At 38.2% G+C, this 25,212-nt stretch overlaps 1 protein-coding gene across 18 annotated transcripts in view; it reads left to right on the forward strand.

The window, feature by feature from the left end:
* The window catches only part of TCF4 (transcription factor 4), a 349,462-nt gene that overhangs the window by 157,007 nt on the left and 167,243 nt on the right, over nucleotides 1-25,212 (forward strand). For 15 of the 18 annotated variants that reach the window (XM_078060267.1, XM_078060269.1, XM_078060268.1 and 12 more), the window contains one exon: nucleotides 16,283-16,347. In XM_078060267.1, the coding sequence (XP_077916393.1) occupies nucleotides 16,283-16,347 (65 nt within the window). Of the gene's footprint in view, nucleotides 1-16,159; nucleotides 16,179-16,282; nucleotides 16,348-17,630; nucleotides 17,774-18,115; nucleotides 18,241-25,212 lie in introns of those variants that run through there. The other 3 variants (XM_078060272.1, XM_078060274.1, XM_078060275.1) reach the window with 3 other exon arrangements.

Below are 25,212 nucleotides of genomic sequence, written 5' to 3' on the forward strand. Positions count from 1 at the left end.
TTTTTTTTTTTTCTGTTTCCTGTTTTGCACATGTTAATTCCTGTGGGTATTTTCTTTTTTAAGTGATGAGATTTTCACTGTCCAGCAGCAAACCACATTTACTGGAGTTATTGAACTCTGAAATAAGAAACCTGTGGGTGATCAGTTTTACCCTCCCCAGAAACTCTTGCTTCAGTCAATGGGAGTTACAGCCCCATGACTGAGAATTTTAAAGTAGTTTCACTAAAATATCCCAAGGTCTCCTTTCAGGTATTGCAACAAAATCAACATGAGTTTGTGGCCAGTGAAGCCAGGGTTCCTGGCAGTGTTCTTATCCAGTTGTTTCTCATATTTCCCTTGCAAACTTTCCCATTGGTTGGGGTCTGTGGAGAGATTTCAGTGGCTGGCTGGGGGAAATGTTTGGAAGAACATTTGCGTATCAAAGCAGCCTAAATATTTGCAAAAATGTTTGCTTGAGAAAAAAAGAAGAATCCATTTAGGATTAGGAAGTAACTTGCTAAAACATTTTAAAAGCATTTGTCATTTACCCAAGTATATTATTCATGAAGGAAGGTCTAGCCTGAATTTCAGGGGTCATCCCAGAATTTGTATTTTTAAACAGCAGATGAGATAATAAATGTTTTGGTGTTATGATTAAGGTCTGTACCTGTATGTGGCATAAAAATGCAAAAAAAAAAAAAAAAAAACCCAAAAAACAAGAAGAAAAAGAGACACAAATACATTTAAAAATTAATTGGTTTTTATTTAGTGAACCCATAATACAAAAGGTGCAGAGAAGGGCCTCATGAAATGATAGAATTGAATGGCTATTGAACAGCTAGCTCTAACCTCATTTTTTCCCCTATTATGTATTTTTCCCCCATAAAACACAACTGTATAGCTATGATATGAAGTTCGGTTCTGTTGGAGTTCACAGACTTTCTCTCAATAGTAATGATTTGAATGGCAGATCTTTCTCCTTTTTCTTTTTTCTTGGTAAAGAGTATCCTGTGGGCATTTTTGTGTTCAAATTATTAAAGTTTTAACTGCATTTCACTTTTGGTTTGGAAACAGTACATATAAAACTCAGTGCAGGCCAGTTTTTCCAATTTGTTAACAATGTAGGAGTTGAGCGTTGACAATTACTGTACTTAAAAGCCCCTCAGATCAGGTGTTATTTTACCATCTGGACATTTTAATTAGTAATAAAAATGTGGGTCTGGATACACAGAAATAGGATCTACAGTACACAACGGCCCAATGCACTCTGTTGGTGCTGAGGCGTACATGGCTACATCTAGCAAGTGTGTGTATGTGTGTGAGTGTGTTCATATGTAATTGTGTGTTGAGTATGTGATCATTCCTCCTAGAAAACCCAGGCATAGGATCCTGATGCCTTTTTCAAATGGGGCATTATTGTAATACCAGAATATTTGGCTACTTTTCCTCAATATGAAATAAAAATATATAATATATATTTGCATTCCTAAGTAACACTTGCTTAAATCTTTTTAATACTTGTACTTCATGAAGTATATGGTATGGCATGGTGATAAAATGCTGACATCAGAAGTAGGCTTGGTCAGATTTGGCTCCGTTGCATAGCTGTGTGCCCTAAGGCAAATACATTAACCTCTCTGAATCTCCTTTTTTCTTACATATTGAATGAAAGTATTAATGATAATAGTTATGATACCTACCTAGCAGGATTATGATGAAGGTTATGTCAAAGCACTTGATAAAAACAAAGAGCTATAACAATTGATTTTAATGCAAATGACCAATTCATAATCCACATGCCATCTTCATAACTCAGTGAACTGTCTCATGTTCAAAAACAAGAGAGCTGCAAATATGAGATTATATTAGATTATTAACAAATATTAACTTTGGGACCACCAGAAAATGTGTTACTAATTTTACACGTGAAGAAAAATGACCCATTTTTATAAAGTATCTGGATATGCTCTTTGAAATAATGTTATTCTTAATTAAGGCAGAAGTGGGTACATTGGAGGGAAATAGTGACCCTCTGGAGAAATGGAGAGTGAAAATAGTTTAGGGAAATTAGTCTTAGCGTCTTCTCTTTCGGAAAGATGCATACGTGTTTCTCTCAATCGTCATGAATTTCATGTTTGCAAACCAGTGTGAGTACTTGAACGATAATTGTTATTGTTTAGAAGAACCTACCCATTATCATTTGTATATATGTATGCCTATATACATATATAAATATCAAATTATATAAAAATTTCCTTAAGAATGTGTTATCCCCAGGAACTGAGGGTGTAAGCTTACTATTAGACACTAGACCAGCTGCATTTGGACACTTCTCTGGAAAGCGTGTTCAGTTTTTAGTGTGTGTCCAGTTCTCTTCTTGAGAATTCTTCAGGAGAAATAAGAACATTTGTTTTCTTTACTTTAAAAGAGTGACATAATGAATGGTGGTATACGCGGTGTAATGATACTATTTTGGTCATGTCATGTTCCTCTCCTTTAATGTAATACATGCACACCTTGGTCATAGTCCAGATATTATTTACATGATGTTGTTTCTAACAACCAGTATTTATTACCATGGACCACCTGGTTTTAAGGAATGTCTTAGAGAGCTTATAAGACTTGTCTCTGAGGCGTGGTATTAGCAATGCAGAGTTCCTTTCTGGTGGCCTGCTAAGAGCTAAATTCAACTGAGGAAGTCTTCGGTGAATTTGTTAATCTGATAACTATTAAGTAAACCATGGAAGAAACAGGGACATACCAGTTATGTCTATATGGCTTTTAAGATTTTTTTAGACTTAAGAATGGAAACCGAATTACATTAATGTCCTATCAGTTTCACTCAAATGTCCCAATCTAATGACCAATTTCATTTGCATATTCTAGTCTGGTGAACAGATAGAGCCTACTTATTATTTGTCTTGAATTTTTTTTAAATGAGGCTACAGGTCGTCCCCTTTGAAACTCCATTTGATAAAAAGAGCCATGTGTACCTTAGCCTTTAGATTTCAGTACCCACAGTCACAAGACGGAAAAGATATTGTGGAACTTCTTTAGAAATTGTCTCATAAAAGGGATTCAGTTAAAAATTGGGGGGGCAGCATTTAAAATTTAATAAAAAAAAAAGTAATTCAAAGTAAAGTCTGTAGCCAAACTCCTTAATTGTGATGCATTTGCCGAGTTCCCCTCTCCCATCGTCGGGCCTGCTCTCGTGCCATATGGCCTACCATGGAACATTTAACTTGTCAGATATAATGGATTGTCCTGGAAGCAGATTTTTGCTTTGAGCACTCGGCTCCTTTCTTGCATCTCACTCTCAGCTCCAGGCTGCAGGATGAAGGATTGTGGTGGAAATGCAAAGAAGAGACACACAGTTGATTCCCCTTAAGAGAGTGACCTATATGTCACAAAATTTTACCCACGTAAAGAGGCATTATCCCCGTCACTGGCCTTAGCAGGCTGCATGTCAAAATCGTTTAAATTTGCCTGGACTTAACAGATTGTGCAAACATTTCAGAATCGAGTGCTTAGGAATAATAAAACATCGTCATTTTAACTTATGCAGAAATGGTGTAGGCACATCAGCCGAAAGATAAGTATTATTTATCATGACCTCCATGTAACCTAAACCACCTGGTTTGTAGATGCTGTAAATTAAGTTCAACTCTCAAATCTACCGAGAATGCTTAAGAAAAAAAAAATCACCTTATGGAGATGTTACATGGCTTCATTGTTTCTGTTTGGTGAGGAGATGTGAGGTTGAAATGATCATTTAGGTGGATGGACAAGTGGCTGTTAATTATCCTACCAAGCTTTCCATCTTGAAACTTAAATGCACACCTTCCGTTTATTCCAATCTATTCGAAATTAGACATTGAACATTCTATGGATTATTTAATTTTTATATGTAAATGTAAAAAATATAGTATTTGATGTCGATTTTAATTTGGTGCTTTCATGAGGTAATTCATTTTTTTTTTTTTTTCAAGTCGTGATATTGTTTCTGAAATCACAAGCTTAGAAAACTCTAGGAGGAGTTTGTGGCTTTTGCATTTATAGGAAAACTTCCTTAAAAGAATAAACAGTGCCCTTTCTATACGTACGTGTTCATACATAGCTGTCAGGTATTCCTCTAGTAAAATCTGCTGTAACCCCAAATATTATACATTTTTAAAAAGATTTTATTTATTCATTTGAGAGAGAGAGAAAGCACAAGCAGGGGGAGCAGCAGAGGGAGGGGGAGAAGCAGGCTCCCCGCTGAGCAGGGAGCCCAAACCGGGACTCTATCCCAGGACCCTGGGATCATGACCTGAGCTAAAGGCGGATGCTTAACCGACTGAGCCACCCAGGCGCCCCTGTAACCCCAAATACTATAATACAGAGACCCAAATAATCAATCAAGCACAAACAAGTGGAAAAATAAGTAACTTATGTATCTCATTTAACCATAAAATGATACATATTTTTGATTGCTCCAGGGTTACAAAAATTCATTAGTATATTTGTATATGACACATGGAAATATACTAAAAGAGACTATTTATAAAAGTTAATTTAATATACTCACCAAAACAAGTGTTTGTGTGTTAGAAATTTAATATATATGTTATTCCACAAATTCATGTATTATAGATAATTCTTAATATAGAACTATAAAAAACTGCAGTGACCTTGAAAACTGATATAACAACACTTCCATACAAAGAATTGTATCTTTTTAATGGACAACTTCCCATGAAGCAGCTAAGAAATCTGCTAAAGTCAGCATTTAATAATAAAGTGTACTTGTGTATATTTCCCACTGATCCTAAAGTGAGCACACTTGTTTCATTAATGCCACTGACGGGATGATTCTTTCTCCCCCCTTCTCCCCCACTCCCTGTATTCAAATTTTGGTCAGGCTTAGTGCTAAGTGAGTTTGGGTGGTGCCTGGCCACAGCCAGCTCTTGTCGGGGCATGTGCGCCCTCTGCTGGCTGCTCAGATTGGAATCGACTGGTGTGAGGGGTTCTTCATTTCTTTCACTTTCCAGGGTTGGGTTTTTTTGGTGTGTTTTGTTTTTGCATTTTTATAAAAATAATCATATATTTGTAGTGATTATAAAGTTGTAGGTTAATACTGAGAATGACAGCTAATTTGTTTCCGTTTGAAAATAAATTTTGGGGGTTTGTTTGATTGATTTTGCTAAATAGACTCGATAGTTCAAATAACATGTAGAGTATATACCAGTCTTGAATTTTTAAGTGGTTGATTTCATCTTACCATTGATTGTATTTTCATTGCTTTCATAGTTTCTCCTGGTCTGATTACACTTAAGAAGAATTCTTGTTGGGACTAAGTTGGGAATGGACTTCAAAAAGAAAAATCATTGAAATTTTGCCATATGACTCCTTGTAGGTAATGGATGTGGCCGATAATCCCTAGGAGAAAACTCTCTCATAGCATCAAGAGTTGTCACTTGTCTTGTGGAGGAAAATGACTATCTATTAACATCGCAATGTTTTATAAAGGCATTTTTGGCTTCCTTGCAGACCAAATGAAGCTATCCTCCCGGGCAGACATTGAGAATGGTAGTTTAAGTGGAACCTCTTTTTGTTTGGTTTTGCTTCTTTCGGTTATTGTTTGTAGAGTGTGGGATGTTAAAGAAGCAAATCACCGATGGTCCCTTTTGTCTTGTATTGTAAATTTCTCTGATTTGTAAGCAAATGACTTCAAAATATCCCAGCCAGCTCCCTAAAATATGGACTGATCAAAGAGTTTAGAGTTAAGGAAGGGGGAAAATGTCATCTAAGTTTTTTCCAGTTTCCTGTCTTTCCAATTTTAGGAAGTTGGAAAGTTACCTTAAATTTTGTTTTGAATAAACGATACAAGTATCTCTGATTTATTTAATATGTCAAGTAACTATGAACTGCTTTCTAACAAATACCAAGTTGCCCCTAACTGAGTTATAATGGCATCTTGCATGGAATCTCAAATACACATCTCTGCTGTTGCCATCTGTTACCATGATGAGGTTCTATTAGGCATTCTCCTCCTCTGTGCTTTTCAGTACACCCGTTCACCTCTTACTGATGTACACTGTTGGGTTTGCTCCCTTGCATTTCAACCGTCTAAATCCTTACCTCTTGAGAACAGTGTCCACTGTTGATGTACCAGCAGCCATCACGGGGTACACAGAGGCACCAACAGATATTTATTTCCGTAGTTCATGGTTTTTGGACCTCTTTTACAACTATTCAGACGATCATTTTTGCAAGTTTCCGAACTGAAAATTGCTGTCTGTAAACATCTATTCCTTGTAATGTACTTTATTTTCTTGCCTATTTTGGTCATATGAGGTCAGTATTCTGACTACTCCCCTTGTCCTTCCTCCCTTCTTCTCCTTGACCATCCTTCCCACGGCCTCTCCTCTTCCTTCCTGTGCCCCCCGCCTTCCTCTCTTGTTGTAGTCATGCTCATGTATTCAGTCATTGGGAGGCTTTCCTTAAACATCATAGTGTGGGACTCAGTGGCTCGTGTAATTTTATCTGTGAACCCTCATCTTCCTTTAGCTGTGACTCGTGTCACAGGGGAGTTGGACTCTGAGGAGTTTGGTCCTGTTTGCCTTCCACTTTGGTTGTGGTGGGCCTGGTCTCTTAAAGTTGATCAGGTTCAAGAATTAGCAGTCTTCTCATTCTTTGTCTGCTCTATGGATGCTTTGAAATGTATTTTGAATTTTGGGCTATTCCCCCCACCCCAGCTTCTCAGTGATGGATGTTTAGGGAATAGAGACCAATTATAATTCAGTGCTAAGGCTGAAGAAATGGTCATCTAATATATCACTTGTCTTACATATATAAATGAATGACACTTGCATTATCTTCTGTCTGGGGTTTAAAATGGGGGCGTCTGGCTGGCTCAGTAGGAAGAGCATGCAACTTTTGATCTTAGGGTCGAGAGTTTGAGCCCCACGTTGGGTGTAGGGATTACTTAAATGAAAAGAACTTAAAAAATGTTTAAATGTTACTTATGTATATTTGTATATATGTAAGTATAATGCTTGTGTATATTATACACATGTCTAAACTATATTTAAGTCTTCATGAGATTTCCATCCGTCTTACTTTTGCTCAGTCTTGAGTATCATATCAAATGTACTTGTGGTTCCTTTGAGAGATGATACTTGTTATATTTTTGTTAGTTGTAAACTTAGCTTGAAAACTGAGACCATTGCCTACATGACATGATGCTAAAATATGTAATTTTCCTTTATGGATCCTATAACAAACATAATACCAAAACATTTCCTCTGTTTGCTGTCCCACTGTGGCTTACTCAGAGTCTGGTCAGTATTATTTTTTACATATAATACTAGTAAGACTCTGTTAGAACATCAGCTCAATGGGCAGCAAATAATTTATTGTTAAAAGTGATTTTTATGGTGAAACGTAGCTCTAGATTTTCTTAAATTTTGCTGATAAATTAAAAATTAGCCAGGCAGCAGAGTCTTTATTCATATGATCTTTCTACTGCCTCTGACCAGAAATGTCATGGATCTCCTCCAGGGGAATCAAAGGACCACATTTTCTCCCTTTGTATGGACTGTCTTCAGTAGAGCATGGAAGGGGAAATACATGGGCCGAAGGGCCCTTTTAAAAACTATGTTAACTAGAGGTTGACCGTGGAGTGTATAGGTGGTTTCTGTCTTGGGATAGAATGGGGAAAGGGATACTTGCAGAGCAGTGGCCAGTGGGTCTGATAGAAGAGGAGCGACCTTTTACCTCTGGAACTCTCATGTCTGGGAACTCTGTCATTTATTAGGGGAATGAAAATACTTGGTAATGGGAGACTAATTTCTTTGAAACAACCAGTCTTCATTAGTGGAGATGAACAAATTTAAAGGCCAAGTATGCTGACAGAAAAAGGTTTCTGAAATAGAACTCAGAAGGGGCCTTGGAGATCAACAATTATTTGTTTTTAAAAATCCATTTAAATGGGTTGGATTGGGTAGTAATCTATTTTTTTGTTGTTGTTGCTATCCACCAGGCCACCAGGTTTATTGGAGTTCCATCTGATGTAACCTTAGAGGCTATGCCTGTCACTTAAATTGGTTACTGTTATCCCTGACTTGTTGAACTAACCAGTAGAATTTTATTAAAAAACAACAACAACAACAACATTAGAATGCCAGATCCTACTCCACTGAATGCAAATACCCTGGGGTAAAGAAGCCAGGAATCTGTTGTAAGAAGCATCTCCCTAACCGGTCTCATGACCATCAAGGTTTCTTAGCCACAGAACAGAATTTGGGGGATTGCTTTTCTCCACACCCATCCTGTGTCTTCCTTTCCTCCTACAAATCTAGCGAAAATATTTCTCTCTGCTTGCTTTGATGCCTTTAGTGTATATTGCAAGATTGACCTTTCTTTGTTTTTATATAAAAACTATTATGTTTCTTCAAATAAAAAATAAGCTTTCAAATGCTTATGTTGTTTCTTCAGAGGGCACACAAGTCCTTAATTGCTGTGGTTTGATTATAGCCAGTCATCACGCACAAACTGTGATAACAATGTGAAACAGGGTCGGCAGAACTATTAAGATCTTATTCATATAAAGCCAGTGGTAAGTTACTCATTAGAAGTAAGTTGAGTGATTTCGGGGTTGCCCTTAGTCCTTCAGGTCTCCAGGGGACCCTTGTACAAATTGCTGATTCAGAAAATCATTATTCTGGTGACTGAAGTGGCACTTTAGTGGCCTTAAAGAGTTATTTGACACACCTCCCCAAACAGCTAAGTTATCCCCGTGATTATGTTGATTAATTGCACACTCTGTGGAATTAGCGTTATTTTCAATGAAAGATTTTCCTGCATTTGGAAAATAAAGCATAAAATTCGTGTGCTTTAATTTGATAATGTGTGCACTTCTCCTGAGCATGACACCGAGTGAGGGGAATATTTTGGCTGTTGTCTAGGGCATGTGGCATAATCTAAGGCGTACTTTTTATTTTGCATTTAGAAAGTACTTTTTGGTGTACCAGAGGATGGTCACTCAAAATGCCTATCATTTCTAACCTTTTTATCCATTCCTTTATGCCTTACAAACTGAGTTAAAATGATGTGAGGGGGGGAGGGGTTGTGGTGCACATTGGGAAGAAGACAGGTGGAATAATCTTTGTTACCAGACTAGATACGGACATTACATTTTGAACACTCCAAAAAGAGTCTACAGGGGCTTTGGTACTGGAATTGGAAGTTTATATTCTAGCTTCATCTCTTGATACCTATATAACTTCTTCTACTCCTATAAGTCAGTTGTTCTTTCTTCATTTTAGTGACCTCATTTATAAAAATAGAGCTTAAAATGCCCACTTAAGGAGTTCTTAGGGTGTGTTGTCTTAAATATGTAAGTTAAATTCCTTTGCATACCATACAGTGCTTTACAAATGTGAATGCTTTAAGGAAAATTCAGTATAGGTTCTGCACCATAGGCAGTCTCCCAAAGGGAAGAGTTCTGGTGGTGGTGCCTCAGGATAGTCGGCATATCTGGAATTTTAGTCCACCCACTGTTTTGAAGGCAGCACAGTGTCTAGACGAGATGAGGTGAATCAGTGACGAAATGCAGCCAAAACTCATAATTTTCCAGGATCGGAGCTATAGATCATCACTGAGTATTCTATTTTTATGGCTTAAGCACATCAGTGAAAGAGAAGACTGATGCTAGTCTTTTCTGGGGAGATGGCTAGCTCCCTATTTCCCATTATCCTTTGCTACAAACTATGCGCCTACTCACATTTCCCCCCGCTTTTCTTTCTGGTCTCAATTTAGGAAGAAGGGGAGGAAGAGAATTTTCTAGGCTGTGGAATGACTAGTTTATCTGCTGGAATTGAGTTGTAATCCTTTTAGCATAAAATTTATTAAATTTGGATTTTTGAATGCCTATGGATTGAAGACCGAGTTGTCCTGGTACAGCAAGATTCTGTAGGAGAGAACCAATGCTCTTTGAATTGTAGAAATCAGAAGAATAAGGTCAACTTCTGATTTCTTGCAAAGGTAGGCTCTCACCACCAAACAAGGATCTGGGGCAAAGTTGACCAGCTAGTCAGAATAACAAAGGTGTATCTACAAAGAAACATCATCAATAATGAACAATAACTTTAGATCAATTTAATTAAAATAAAACATGATTACATTATTTGAAACAAGCTTACATTATTTGTTTCACAGGAAATTACAAACATATATTAACCTAATACATTCTTAGTGGTAGGGTTTTTTGTTTTTTGTTTTTTAAATAATAGTAGCTCCCGAAGTTCCTCATGACTTGTATTAAGAGACAAAAAGATATGGGGCAGGTATGTGTATTCACATAAGTTTAGGAAAGATAGTATTAAGCTAAATTAAATGTCTTCACTGCAGGACTTGTCAGGGGCTTTAACATGTTAAGATATAATGTACATTTCTGAGGGAGGGATATAGATAGAGTGTAACATTTCCTAGGCCCTTTAAATTAGCCTTCCTTTTGTTTTGGGGAGCCTGTTGTGGGGTTATTATTTCAGAGAAGACCCTTGTGAGCGATGCTGCTTTGTCCCATATTATAATGATATTTTTTCTTCCACTCTTCTCTGTGCATCTTAATACGAAGTCATACTCTTCACACAGGGAATGTGTAGAGATGCAGCCCACTGCCATGTTCTTGTTGATTAGTTGCTTCAAGTTAATGTGGAGATGGTTGCGGCTTACTGTACGACGTCATGGGTTTTGGTGTACATCATTTGCATAGCTCTAAAGTACCAAGAGACCTTTTAGGGATAAAACACCATGTAAATGTAAATTATCACCACCTATAAGACACTTTCATTAATTTCATATCAAATTCATGAGTGTTTTGAGCTCTGGGATTTGAGTCTTCAGTATTGGGCTTCTTGCTTATTTATAGATTTTTTTTTTCAGCATTTAAATACCAGCAGCACAGAGTAGTGCTAAGAGCACAGCCTTGGGAATCAAAGTGCCAGGGTTTGAATCCTGGTTAGGTCACACACTGCCTGTGTAGTCTTGGGCAATTTTCTGTATCTCAGTTTCCTCATCTACAAAATGGGTGTTTATATTACCTGCCTCCCAGGGTTGTTGTGCAGATTGAATAAATCAGTCTACACAAGCCCTTTGCATAATGGGCAACAATACATGGCCAGGACTCAGCTATTCTCATTTGGGCAAAGGAGGGAAAAGTGAGCATGGGAAAGATGAACGGACTATAAATAATAACCTCATGTGTATTTTCAGAACCACCAAATATTTCAGTCATTATTTAATAAAATAGTCTTTTCAGTATGCAGAATCATCACCACTATCATCATCATAATCACAATACTCATTAATAGGGTAACCAGGGATGGGTTGGGGTTAGGGACAGGGACAGAGATTTATTCTGATCCGAACATGGTTATGAGTTCCTAGTCTGATGCCAGGGAACAAAAGGCTCATTCTTCAGTCCCCAGAGTGAGGATTAACAGGGAAGCAGCCTTGCCTGGTTTGTCCTGAAGCATCAGATAAGTTTTCATTAAGGCTTTTCATGGGATGATATGTTCCCCTGGTACAGGTGCCTCTTTTTCAGTGGTGGGTGAGATACCTACCATTTATATATAATTTTAAAAGTGACCTTTTAAGAATGAAAGGCTAGAAACCCAAACATGACCTTGTTATCACCCTGCTGGTCAACCACCAGCACGGTCTTCTATGTCACAGCTTATCTGCAGAAATCATAGTATCAATAAGTTGTTCTTGTCTGTTTCCACGTGCATTAGAACTGTTCAGGTGTAGTCATCGACCAGAGCTGATACTTCTTGGATGTATCCCTGTGAATGAATGGGTTTATGAGATCATTTTTCTCTTCAAGTAATATTTTCATTCTCATTCGCTTCCCTGGGCATTCTCTTACAATAGGATACCATGGATATACTGAAAGAAAAAATTAGAAGTCAAATAGTAAATGATACAAGAATATAAAAGTACTAAATTTGGAATTATATAGACATTTCTTAACAACACTGCCCCCAAACAAAAAACATCCCCCCCCCCTTCTCCTTCCCGGGGCAGCAAGATAAAGGATTACTGACTAGATCAACAAAAATCTAAAAAAAAATTGGAAGCAGCTTATATTTTTTGCTTAGATTAGTTTTTCAAGGGCAACAGAAGAGGGAAGGGAATCCTTTATTGATTATCAGTTGCGGCCATTTTTAATAGTCAAATTTAAACATAGGTTTTTAGCAGCTGATGGGTTCGATTTGGTCAAAACACGTGTTGACTTTCTGGGTTGTTTGCTTACTGTAGATGCTGACTTGTTCTGGAGAAGGGGCTGCGTGTTGATCTCCTTTGTCTCCAGAAGGATTGATTGACGGAAGTTGTGTCTGCTCATTTACAGCGTTTTTCTTGCTTAATTTAAAAAATTGTGACATAGTATTACATGTTCCTTGTATACATCATTTTTGCAGAAGAAAGTTGTTTAGCCAATATGTCGACTTAGTTTATATGAAATCGTCTCTATAGCTTTCATTCAGCCTTCAATGTGCTCCATTAGGTCACATCATTCACTTCATGCAAGGCAAATCATCACCAGCAGCAAAATTTAACATTTGGTCCTTTTAGGTATAAAAATGAATCAAATGCCTGACAAGATTGGTTTCTGGTATGTATTTCAGAATCCCCCCCACACACCCCTTTATGGGCATACAACAAATGTTACTAACGGGTACTCTTAGTTTCTAAAATATGGACAACAGTACTCCATGCAGTAAAAGACTTGAGCGATTAATGCTACCCTTATGCCTCTTTTGAGTAGTTTTAGCCATGGGGCTTGGCACTGCCACCATTGTCTTTGTGCCAAAAAATATCCGCAGCGGCTGTCGCATTCTAGTACTGGAGGGTCGTCTCGAAAATTCCGCAGTGAACGTGCCGGGTTTGTTCATCACTGCTATCTCTTTTAAATATTGGGAAAATGGGGTTTTTCGCTCTTTCAAAGCTCCGTTGCGGTTGTGGGGATGGGGGGAGGTGGGTGTCGAAGAATGGAGAAAGGAGGAAAGAAGCTGTCCGCGCCAGCCAGTTGGTCTAAGTGACAAAAATCCACGCCTGACATAGAGTAAACGCAGATATTGAGGGGCTTTTGTGTTCAGGAGCACAGATAGTCACTTAAGAATCCTCCCCAAACATGTTATCAGCGCTCTTGAACATTTTATTATCTGAAACAAATGTTGCAGGGAATTTTAAGCAGAAAATCGACATCAAAACCATAGCTAATTTTTAATGGGCAGTTTACACAAAAGATACACGTGTGTGTGTGTGTGTGTGTGTGTTTTAGAAACTGAGATGTCATTGTAAAATGGCTGTGGTTTGCCATTAGCAAACGATGGGAATGGGTCTCGTATGTTTGAGAAGGTGTTTGGGTTTATCCACAGCCCTGGATTATTTTGCTCCCAAACAGGGGTTTGGGCTCTGAGGGCAGATTTATAGTTGAATTTGGAAACAAAAAGATGTAATAAAGTTAAAGGCTTACACTATCAGAATGAAATGTGTTCGCTCAGGATCTCTGGAGCGATCTATTTGATGGTAAAAGTGGATGCTACAGATGAAATCTTTACAAGGAGCATAATCCTAAAAAAAAAAAAAAAACCCTAAAAAAAAGTGCCCCTCCCAGCCTCCTGCTGGCTGTGTCGCCTCTTCGGTACCTCGCAGACTTCGACAGAGTCCTGGACGCGTGCCCATTGATGTCATGGAAACACTCAAATTACTGAGAATGATTCATGTCTATGCTGGTCTCTTATCCTCCCCCACACAAACAGGAGTAGATTTTTAACCCTGACAACTTGTAATTTGCAGTGGGTTTATTTTTGTATCTGGATAAATATTTTTTAACAAGCAAAATTAAGATTAAGCAGTCTGTATCTGATATGATAGTAAAGAATGCCGGGTCTATGTAGCCAAGGGTACTTTGGGGACTCTGTGTGGCATGAATTCATATTCTCTTCTCTCCCTTCCTTCCTACCCCTTTGCTCTTTTCATTCCACTCCTTCTCTCTTGATTTCTCTCCTTTCTCTCCCATTTATTTTCATTCATATTCTCTCTCTCCTTTTCTCTCTCCCTTATTATTTGCACTGACCTTCTAGCTTTAAAATAACAGGAGGAATAGCCCCAACTTATATATATGAAGTGAGACAAATCCTGGTAGGAAAATGCATCTCTCCAGGTCTATGTGCTGGTGTCGGGTTGGGAGATAATGCCAGGTGGTGAGATTCTATAGGGGATAGCTTCAGTAATTCCTTCTAGAGAAAAAAATAGATAACCCTTCTTCCTTCTTACTGTATTTTGCAATCCAATTTTTGGAAATTACCCAAACAGGACACTAGATGTTCAATTTCCTAGGAAGTCAGGGGTTGGGTTCAGAGTAAATTCTGCTTTATCCATCTATCTTTCTGTCTGTCTGTCTGCCTGCCTCCCTACCTCTCCACCTGCTTTTCTGGCAGTTAAAAAAGTGAACATGATGTCAAAGGGAACTATGTGGTAGTTGTATTAAAGCTTTTTAGATGCAAGAACTTGAGGAAGGACGTACATCATTTGATAGCTCATAAAGGTCAAGTTTCTCTCTTAGTAATATTTAGAAAGGGAAGTTAAAGGGTATAAGTAGCCTACAGTGGACTTACACAGAAGAGTAAATATGTGTATATGACCATTTATGCTTCTGAAACGGGTAAATGCGTCTTTGCTTTAATGTAAAATCCTCATACAATGGAAGTTATTCTCTTAGATCTTTCAAGACTGACAGTCTATGAGATGGTATCCTGTTTCATTGGAATTGAAACTGATATGGGCATTGATTTTCTACTTTGCACTGAACACTGTACCAAAAATGGGGGAGCAGGGGGGAGTGTTTTCTTAAACCCAAGATTCACTGAAGCCAGTAGAAAAGTTAATACTGAGGGAGAGAGGGTTAATTTTAAGATTCAGGTTTGGCTTTCTTTGAAAATCACCTTCCATTTTATGTATACAGTGACTTCAGTACCAGGTACACTTTTGACAAGATAGAAGATTTATTAAAGATCCATTCTTTGTGTGGTGTCAGGAAGGTAGACTCTAATAGCATTGTCATTGAACCAAAAGATAAAAAATGACTGCCGTTACTTTTAACATTTATTTTAAGTGGAGTGGAGGGAGGAAAACTTGGGGGTCATAAACTTTAGAAGAATTTCAATTCCCTCTCTCAGAATACTAGTTTTGAATCTCCCCATTGGAAAGAAGAAGAGTAGAGTCCTGGGTAAAGTGCTACATCCCTCTCAGCTCTAGTCTTGAAGAGAGAAGTATCCCCTCCATCTTGGGTGGGGTGGGGTGGGGTTTGTCTTCTGGGTACTTGGTCATGCCACTAGTCCTTTTTGATGTCCTAGTATGGATCAATTTTCTATAACAACTCTTCACATGTCACTAAATTCTACTGCTTAGATCTCTTGTAATGTGGCTTCATTGTCTCCCTTACAGATTATTATGGCTAAACATACTTCTAAAAAAAAAACAAAAACAAATGAGCAGCTTTGATTTTATCCTTAGATGTGGCCAAATAGCACCTGAGGCTCTATATATCTCTGTAGAGCCATCTACAGATAAAAACTGAGTTGTTAGCATTGGCACGAGACATGGACAGTCCATTATTCCTTGTTCCACTGGGTCCATTGGTAGAGTCTGAACTTGGGTTCAGAGGGGACGATTTTGCAAAAGCCCCCTTTCCCCAATGTAAATTCTATCATCGTCTTGATCATGATGGGGTGTACCCCTGGGAAAGGGAGTTTAAAAAAAGAGAGAGAGAGTGTCTCAGAATTTTGAGTAGTTTCTTTGCTATTTTCACCATCTGGAGAGCCTTGATTGATTAGCTTTGGCCTCACCATTAAGTGTCAATATAATCAATGGGAATTACTAGACTAGGGTCATTACATAGATAATTTGCCTGCTGTGTAAATAAAAATGAAATTGTTTAAATTTTGCGAGAGAAAGAAAGTGAAAATAAGGGCTGACAATTTGTTTGTTAGAGAAAGTGGAGGCCATTGGAATGACAGTTTTTGGAAGTGTGGAGCAGTTTGGCTAAGAATAGGAATGAAGGATATTTTTTTTCCAGTTTATCATAGCCAGAGTGAGGAAGTGCTATTCCCTCTCTTGCTTGCATACATTGAGAGTAGTGCCTACTTTACGTATGTAAACATCGGGGAAGAGAAGTAGATGTCTGTTACCTGGAGATTTTTTTTTTTTTAAGGAAAAGCATAATTTACACTTTTTTTGTTGTTTCTCTTGGCAGGTAAAACAGAAAGGGGCTCATACTCATCTTATGGGAGAGAATCAAACTTACAGGGTTGCCACCAGGTAAGTGAGAATCTTGCTTGGGGAGGGGTTGAAAAGAATGAGCCTGGTAAATTGGTTTGTTTTGTAAATTAGGTGATGCATTTTTGAGTATGGCACTAAGATGCACCGAAAGTCTGCCGATGCCTCTCTCTTTTAGAAAGTAATGAAATAGCACAGAGCTTGGAAGTAATCAACCCCTCGTTCTCTAGATCCCTGCCGTATCACAACTGCCTTCACTGGTTTGTTTTTCTTTTTTAATCCATCAGCCGGTACCAGTGGCACTGTTTGCCAACTAGCAATGTCGGTTAAAGTGGTTCTATCAAAAGAGTTTATTTGCAATTAAGAACTTAAGAATTTCTTACACTAGAAATACTTCGTGCAGCCATGTGTCAGACCCTGGGTTCGGGTGGTTATTGCCCTAAATTATAGTTTTCATAGGGGCTGGATGATGTTGTGTGAAAACAGGGTTGTATTGAGGGATAAAAATGTCTGTGAAAATATGATTTGTTGTCCCTTTTTGTTTCTGAATTGTTTTTGGCTGGAAGTCAAGGCCAGCAGGCTAACAGCAAAGCCGTCTCAAGGGAAGCATGCGTGAGCTAGAAAAATAAGAGTACTTTAATTAAATAATAAAATGCCAGTGTAATACAAAGGTATAGCATGTGTGTGTTTGTGTCTCTGTGTGCTCTGCATTTGCATACTCCGCACTCTCCAGAGAAAGCTAAGTTCTAAAAATACTATCCATCACCAAAAGTATAAGCTTTGTTTTAGGACAGCCGAGTTTGTATAAATGCTTTCTTTTTAACTTCAGAATCGGTATTAATCGTATGTTTAAAGATCTTTTATTTTGCTTAGGATTTGGACTTTCTTTTTTGTAAGTGCATTGGTTTCTTACTTGGGAGAACTCTTGATAGAATTTAATAATCCTCTCTCAGATTCAAAGCTTTCTACTGTTTCATTCCTCACCCAAACTGAATGTACATTCTTCTTATGCTAGAAAGGGAATGCTTGCTCTCGAACCCGCTCACCCTCCCATTTTCTTTAATGATATGGGGGAAAAAAAAATCGATTTTGAAATTTTGAAACAACCTGTTTCATATATCCTGGAAAATGTAAGCAGACAGTTTTAGCAATTAAAAAGAGCCTGTGAAGGATGTCACCTTTATGTATCAGTCATATGTCACTAGAGGTGGAATTCTGGTGGAGGTTTATTTTTTTTTATTCCCCCCCCCCCGGATATATTTGCATTTTTAAAATTGCCTCCTCTGGCCCAGCCACCCCTTCAGTCCTATTCGGCATCTGAAAGCTTGGTTGCAATGAGGTGAACCGGTGCTTGGTTAAGAGCTCCTGACACAGCCTGCACAGTACAGTTCATAGCAGTTTGTTTGGAAAGAATTCTGCAGGAAAGAAATTTACAGCCATTCCAGCACAACGGAAACATCTTTGGAATGTGAGTGCAAATGTTCGGGGCAGATAGCTTGGGCGACAAGCCTCTTAGTGCCGAGTCTCTAGTGTAAAGCTCCCAATTCCTGCAGAAGAGCCGGTTCCTGTGTATCTGGTTTCTGAGGGTCAAGGCAGAGGTCGTTAGAGTTTTGGGGAGAAGAAAGTTGACAACATCCTTCCTTTTTGCAGATGGTCATGGCAGAGGTCTCTGTTTTCGCTGGGCCTCTTTTTCTGGTCAATGAGAGAATAGGCTTCCTCGCCCCTGTATCCTTTCTTACTAATAGGAATTGGCGTGATTCCTCACAGACACAAAGATTTCCTCTGCTGAGTAAGCGCGAGGCCCCTTAACTTGTTAAAGCATCATCCAGACCGTGTGAGTCTGTCTGTGTATGTGCAGGGACGCAGACCCTCCCTCGGTTTGTGGGAAATACTTCCCTCGGGTGAAACTGAAGTTATTTTTTTGGCAAACACAAGGTGAGAAGTGGAAGGGGGCAGAGGGTGGAGTAGAGGTGGATGGACTGGTGTGTGATGGCTGAATTTCTGGGCCTTGGGAGGCTCATTTTGAGACATTCGGGGCCAGGAAAATTCTGTTGTGTATCGGAGTATGACTGCATATGCTTTTCTTAAAAAGTCTTCATAATGTAGCTGTGGAGTGTGGAGATTTCTCTCTCTCTTATTTCTGCTTCATGGTTGTGAGTCTTGCAAGAACCGACTGTCTCTGTGCTTAGCATGGTCTCAGCAGTATCCATAAACAGTGTGATCATGTAAGGATAAATAAAAGAGCAAAATTTCGGAAATTCCCTGATTGAGAAAATAGGGGCTGGAGAGGAAAAGTGCCCATATAATGAATTTCTGCTTTCCGTGAAATTTGAGAATAGAGCAGACCATAGTGTGTCTTCCAGTGAATGATTCTCTTGTGCCGAATTGCTTTTGGGATATCCCTGTCTCCAACACCAGCCATGCAAACCAAAAAGAGAGGCAAAGTCGCGGGTATCTTGGGCTTCAAGTCTAAGTAGCAGATCACAGCTGAAATGATTCCCCACTGTGTGGCAAGGTGAGTGCTCTCCTGGAGAGGAAGCTTTTGTTTCTCCTGTTTACTACATTCTAGAAATGCTGGGTGGAAATCCTTTGGACGATCTGCCCTGAGGAGTTCCAAAAGCAGCTTTATCTGTCGTATTATAACAATGTATCCTGTGGACTTAGAGGGATGAGCACTGTTACATGTGAAGATGCTTATTCCAGTCCCAATAGCCTTTTGTTTGAGAAATAGTGGTGGTAAGCAACAGGTAGCAAAACGCTGTCCTGGAGAAATAATTATTCTGAAATGTATGTTATTTCAAAAATGCATCAGGTTAAATATATATATGTGTGTGTGTGTGTATGTGTGTATATATATATATATACACACATACATATATATATACACACATATATATATTATTTATATATATCCATTATGTTTCTCTTGAGGATTTAACAGTAATAGTGATAGACACGTGGCTTTTTAAAAAGCAGATATTTTAACCAAACAACAAAAGCTGGCAGGTTCTTTATTAAGTTGTTTTCAATATAAATAGTAATGGGACAATATGAATTCATTAATGCATTTCCACGTAAAATTATCAGAAATAAGCATGGTAACTTTTTCAGACTTTTGAAATTGTATAGAAAAAGAACCAATAGACAAAGCAAAGCGGCCAAGTGGACTTTTTTTTTTAGTTCTCACTAAATATGGCAAAACTAATTTAAATCAAATTGGGGTACGGAAATCACACCCAAGCTTAAAATGTTCTTGCCAAATTGCAACCTCATACTACTTTTACTGGCAGAGAAAATAAAATTTATAATGGAAAGTCTGACAGAAATGAAAATGAGCGGAAATAAAGTTTTTTGCAAGATGATCCAACCTTAATACGATAACCAATAGCTAATACCTAATGGGCATCACTGCAGATGACAAAAGGAAAAAAATGTCATTTGCTTTTGGCCTCTTTTGCTGCTTTGAAGAGGATGTTTGGCGATTGCAAACTTTTTTATCTTGCTGAGATCTTCTGTTTTTGAATGAGATGATGATGTCAACACAAATGATTGTTATTAAGGCAGAAGTTTTCCCCTTAAATGGAAGTTCAGGATTGATTATCAGGAATTGTTTGTCTTTTCTTTTTTTGGGATATAGCCCAGGTCTAAAGCAGTGGTTTCATTATTAGTATCTCCTGGGCAAGATGTGTGGGGTGTGTGTGCGGGGGTGTGGGGGGGGGGCGTGGGTGTGTGTGTACTATATGGAAGACTGGGCCCTATCTGAGACCAATTAAATTAGAATCTTATGAGTTGGGCCTTTGCTTTTCTGACAATTCCCCTGGTGATTGTTCTGTGCAACTAGGTTTGATGATTTCCTAGTATGGTCTATGGGACTATACTCTATTTTAAAGACGTGTCCAAAAGTTGGTATTGCCACTGACCTTGAAAAAGCTTTTAGACTTCTTGCCTTAATTTGATTATTCAAGACATGGAAATATACTTCCTATGTACTTCATTGAGAAGGCAGGGAATATTTAGTGATTTACTGAAAATCAGGAGGATGCCTTGAAGTCTTTGCACAAAATTCTGCAACTGAATGTCCCAGCCCATATCTTGTTTTCTCTAGTGAAGTCCAAGGCTTTAACCTCATCCACATTCTTTCTCTTTCTCAGCAAGTAATCAAATAGGACTATGCTGATAAAGTTATTTGATGTTGAGATCTTAAAACTGACGGGATTTAAGAATTAGGCTTAATCTCGATACTTTTGTTAAATTCCAGAAACTTTGAAACTGTATAGAAAATGGATCTTCTCTATATGAAATGGGATTTGCTCATAAACCTTGTTGTTTTGGGTTCAAAACATTATAGTTGGTTCTAAAATGAATGACACAGTGAAGAATTGATTTTTTCTTTTAATTATTTTTATTTTTAATATACAAAGAATTACAAGTGACTTAATTCTAAAACTTTGGGCTCCTTTAACTTTTCCTTATCTAAAGTCAAAATGGAGAGGATATAAGCAAAGAAGGCATGAAATCCTTTGTCCCTTCTTAAGAAAATGGCTACTTAGGTCTTGTGGAAGCAGAACTACATCTCTCTTTTTTTTTTTTTTTTTTTAATTTGACATTACACTTTGTTCACGGTGGACGGTGGGTCAGTCTTGGTCCAGTGCATCCTTCCTAGGACCTACTTCCATCCACGTATTGTGTTGTGTCTATGTCCCACCTTAGCACTTCGGGTCTCCTTCATAGTGCCTCTTGAATTTGCCATTACTTACGTTTGTTGAATGCTGGTTTCCACCAAGATTCTGTAGACTCCTACAGGGCAGGGACCTCATCGGCTTTATCTTGCTATGTGTACTCTGTGCCTAGCAGGGTGAGGACTGTGATACCGTAATGCCTGTTTCCCCCGCATCACATTTAGGAATCATTTTGAGAGAGCAAAGTCTGAAAATGGCAATGTATGAGAACCATAGATTTAGCACAGTTTTCATACCTGCAAAAATGAGAAAATCATATTCTCTCAATGCAAGTCCTTTGGAAGTCTGCCCTTCTACTGTGCTGTGCGGGCCCTGGAAGGACATAGAGGTCATCCAGTGGAGAGTCACTCGTCCCTCACCTTCAGGGCGCTGACTGCCAGTCTGGTGGTGGTCTCACTGTTCGAGGCCTGAACGTTCGGAAAGGAAGTGATGAGGGAATTCTATGTTCTGGGTTTCTGCTGGGCACGTGATTGGAACCAAAGGTCAGAATCCAGCCCCATCCTTTCTGAGTGTGCCGGGGAGGACAGTGAGACAGAGTATTTAAAATCATGACGACTTCAGACCTCACAGGGCCTGAGTTTGCTGCATATATGCATTGTGACTCTGCCCCAAGCAGCATTTCAGGCACCAGCTTGTTTGTTTTGGGGACATTGCTGTGGGCCAACCTCTCACCCAACAGCCACCCCAACGCTTGCCAAAGGGGACAATGGAACCATTCTTTCCTTGTATTGGTAAATAGATATTTATTGGCCCTCTAGTGATCTGTTAGGTACTAAGGAGAAAAACAAAGAGAAGCTGTTGCATACTTTCCCTTCAATGCCCCCACTAGCAGCTTTCTGGATATCAGCAGAGACAATCAAGCTCCATTTATTTAATTAACAAATGTTATAGAAATCTTATATAGTATAAATTTTCAAATACTCAGAAAAGTTGAAAAAAATAATAAAGTGCCATATACTCACCAGTTAAACCGTTGTTAATATTTGTTATATTTGCTTCATGTGTGTATAAATACATATACACATTTTTCAGTGAACCATTTTTAAGTGACAGACCTAATCAGATTTCACCCCTAGATTTTTCAGCATGTGTCTTTTAAAATTATAAACACTTAGCCATTGAAATGAAATACTATTATCACCCCCAAAGAAAATAACAATAGCTTCCTAATCTAATACCCTATCTGTATTCAGATTTCTTAAATTGTACCCCCCATGAAAATGTCCTCAATAGCTTTTTTTTTCTGTCATTGCATTTATGCATGGTATTTGGTTTCTATGTCTCTTTATGATTTCTTTTAAACTAGAGCAATTCCTGTAATTTTTTTTAAAAATGATATTTACTTTAAAGAAATCAAGCCAGTTGTCTTAAAAAATATTCTCCCATCTAGAATTGTCAGATTACTTCTTTGTGGTGCTGTTTAATTTGTTAAATTAGGTCGAAAGGTTTCTTCATATAGATGTTGCCCATTTTTGGCCTGAGTATTTCACAGATGATGCTATGTCCTTCATATTGCTTTCCATCTGGAGGCATATAATGTCAAGATATGTTGCTATTGATGATGCTAACTTTAATCACTTGGTGAAAGTGGAGACCCCCAGATCTTTCTATTGTAAAGAAACCTTTCCCTTTTTACAATCAGTAAACAATCTTTGTGTTGATACATTAGCACTGGGCAAATATCCCAGTTCCTCAATAGTCTTTGACCTGATGGTTTTAGCGTACATTGATGATGCTTCCCTGTACTAGAGGTTTTTGAACTAGTGATTTTTTTTTTAAAAAGCTCCATCAGTCCATCTCCATTTATAGCTGACATTCTTCTGCAAAAAGCTTCCTTTCATTGTTCATATTTTAGCGCTGGTAATTTAAGTATTTCATACATATCCAAATAGATGTTAATAATGCTTGTATTAAATATGGTACTGGAGGGTACTGGAAGCATTAAAGCATTCTTCAAATCTCGTAAGATATATTGATAAAAGAACAGTTATAGCTCAGGCTAAAGGTCAGAAAAGCTTTAATTGCAGGGGAAGGAGGTAATTATAGGTATGTTTCCTTGCAAACTAAACTCTAGTATTCTTTTGCTGAAATTTGAGAACTTATGACAATCTGTATCCCTAGTTGTTAGATTAATCTTGTCCTAAGCACTGGAGTTTCTCTAGATTCTCATATTGCCCCCTCTGTATTCTAGTAATTATTCTTAAAGACCTCACAAGGCTGACCACCAGTGGTCAACCCACGGAGTCTGGTAGGCAGCTGTGCTGCTCAGAGTTGCTCCCTGGAGTGTCATTGAGATAGTGGGTCTGGCTTCTCCCCTGTCCTTCCACAACCCGGATGTGACTGATGAGTGGGTTTCAAAACAAATGGGTTTCTAAATGTTCGTCTGGGCTCTAACTAGAGGAAGCCTGGGAACTTAGTATTAGGCACTGGTATGAACCTGTATGGTGATTATTATCGTCCTCATTTAATAATTAAGAAAATGAAGCCCAGAGAAGTAAAGCAAGCAGGCCTGAGGTCACAACCCAAGTAAGCTTCAGAGCCAGATTTTGAACTCTGAAACGTCCCATTTTAAAGCCAGTGGTCTTCCAATGTCGGTTCCCAGCTGCTCCAACCCATGATGAGATTTCTGGGCTCAAAGATCCATATTACAGCCCATCTGGAAAACCAGTTTTGGTAGATTCTAGGCCCACTGGAGAGTCTGGGCCTGACATGGTGCCTGGACAGTAGCTTCAGTCAGGTCTGTTCAGCGTGTGCTAGAACTCTGAATAACGGGGCGGGGGGGGGCGTGGTTTCCAGAGGGGAGAGGGGCCACATGGCTCCTGACTCTGTGGCCTTTTTTTGCTGTTATTGTTTTTAAATAAACCACATGTGTCTACATGAATCATCTAACATCCTCAGAATTAGCATGTGCAATTTCATTAAAACCAATAAAGATTCCCTGTGAAAAGGCTGGGGTAGAATATGCCAATTCACATTTTAGCAACAGCATGAACACTTTCTTAAAAATGTATAGATTATATTTGGGCCTTGCTTTTTGTGCAATGCAGGCAGAATATGGTTTGCTATTACATGGATTTGGATTCTTCATAGATCAAATTATTTTTTTCAAAAATATAAGAACTACATAGAGTGAAATTCTGAAACCAGACCTTTGGCAGGCTCTTAAATGTGACCCGATAATTTTTCGATTGTGGCATTTAACTCACTTGTGAAATATATGAAACGAAAAATATGTGTTAGAAGCATAGGCAAGTTTTATACAATAGTTCAAGACAGTGAGTGCGTTAAAAAAAAATTAAAATTGCTTTGAGATAATTTATGAGACACCAAAAAAAGTGAAGTCCTGGTATCCAAATGGACATTTCACCAGAATCTTGGGATTAACTTCTCTTTTCTTATAAAAAGCATTCAGGGGTTTTTAATGACCACTAGCAATTAAGAATTCAATTCATCTTTATATTTTTGACATGTAAAGAGAAAGGAGAAAATCAATTAATGACTAAACAATTGATTTAAATTAACACTGAGGAGTACTTGATAAGGTTTCATGTTGAAATGTACCTGCCTATGGTGTAGAAATCGATATAGCCCTAGAGCTTCTTTCCATAAGAAAAGCAGTATATTCCCAGTGCAGCGTCAGGAAAACTTTTCAACATTAAATGGCAGAAATATTTATTCCTTTATCTATGGCCGTGCTTGAAATGGTTTCATCATTAAGGAGATATTTTCTGAAACTCTTAAAACTGAGACCCCAAGTTAAAATAGTGGGAACACTGCAAGATACCAACAAAACCCCATAATCTTTTTAGAAATAAATACTTTAGAAAGGCATAGATACTGAGTCTGCTGCTGGGCCTGATATGGTAACCTGCTTAGCATTGAGCCTCATCCTTTGAAAAAGTGTGTGTGTGTGTTCTGGATATTTATGTGGATTTCTTTACATATACCTTCTCTCACAGATAAACTAAACTGAGCTTCCTAAAGCATGGACCTTTTATGTTCAGTGTATTATTTATTACCTAACAGAAGTAGTTTCTTGGGAGAAGAAACCCCTCAAGAATACATAGTTGCATTTCCTTCAGCATTTCTAATGCAGAAATGTTTTTCATAGTATGGCACTTATTTTTGTACTTAATAAAGGGAGAAGTCAAATTGTGGTGGGATAGCA

The sequence above is a fragment of the Halichoerus grypus genome, chromosome 13 (genome assembly GCF_964656455.1).
Source record: "Halichoerus grypus chromosome 13, mHalGry1.hap1.1, whole genome shotgun sequence".
Taxonomy (NCBI): Eukaryota; Metazoa; Chordata; class Mammalia; order Carnivora; family Phocidae; genus Halichoerus; species Halichoerus grypus.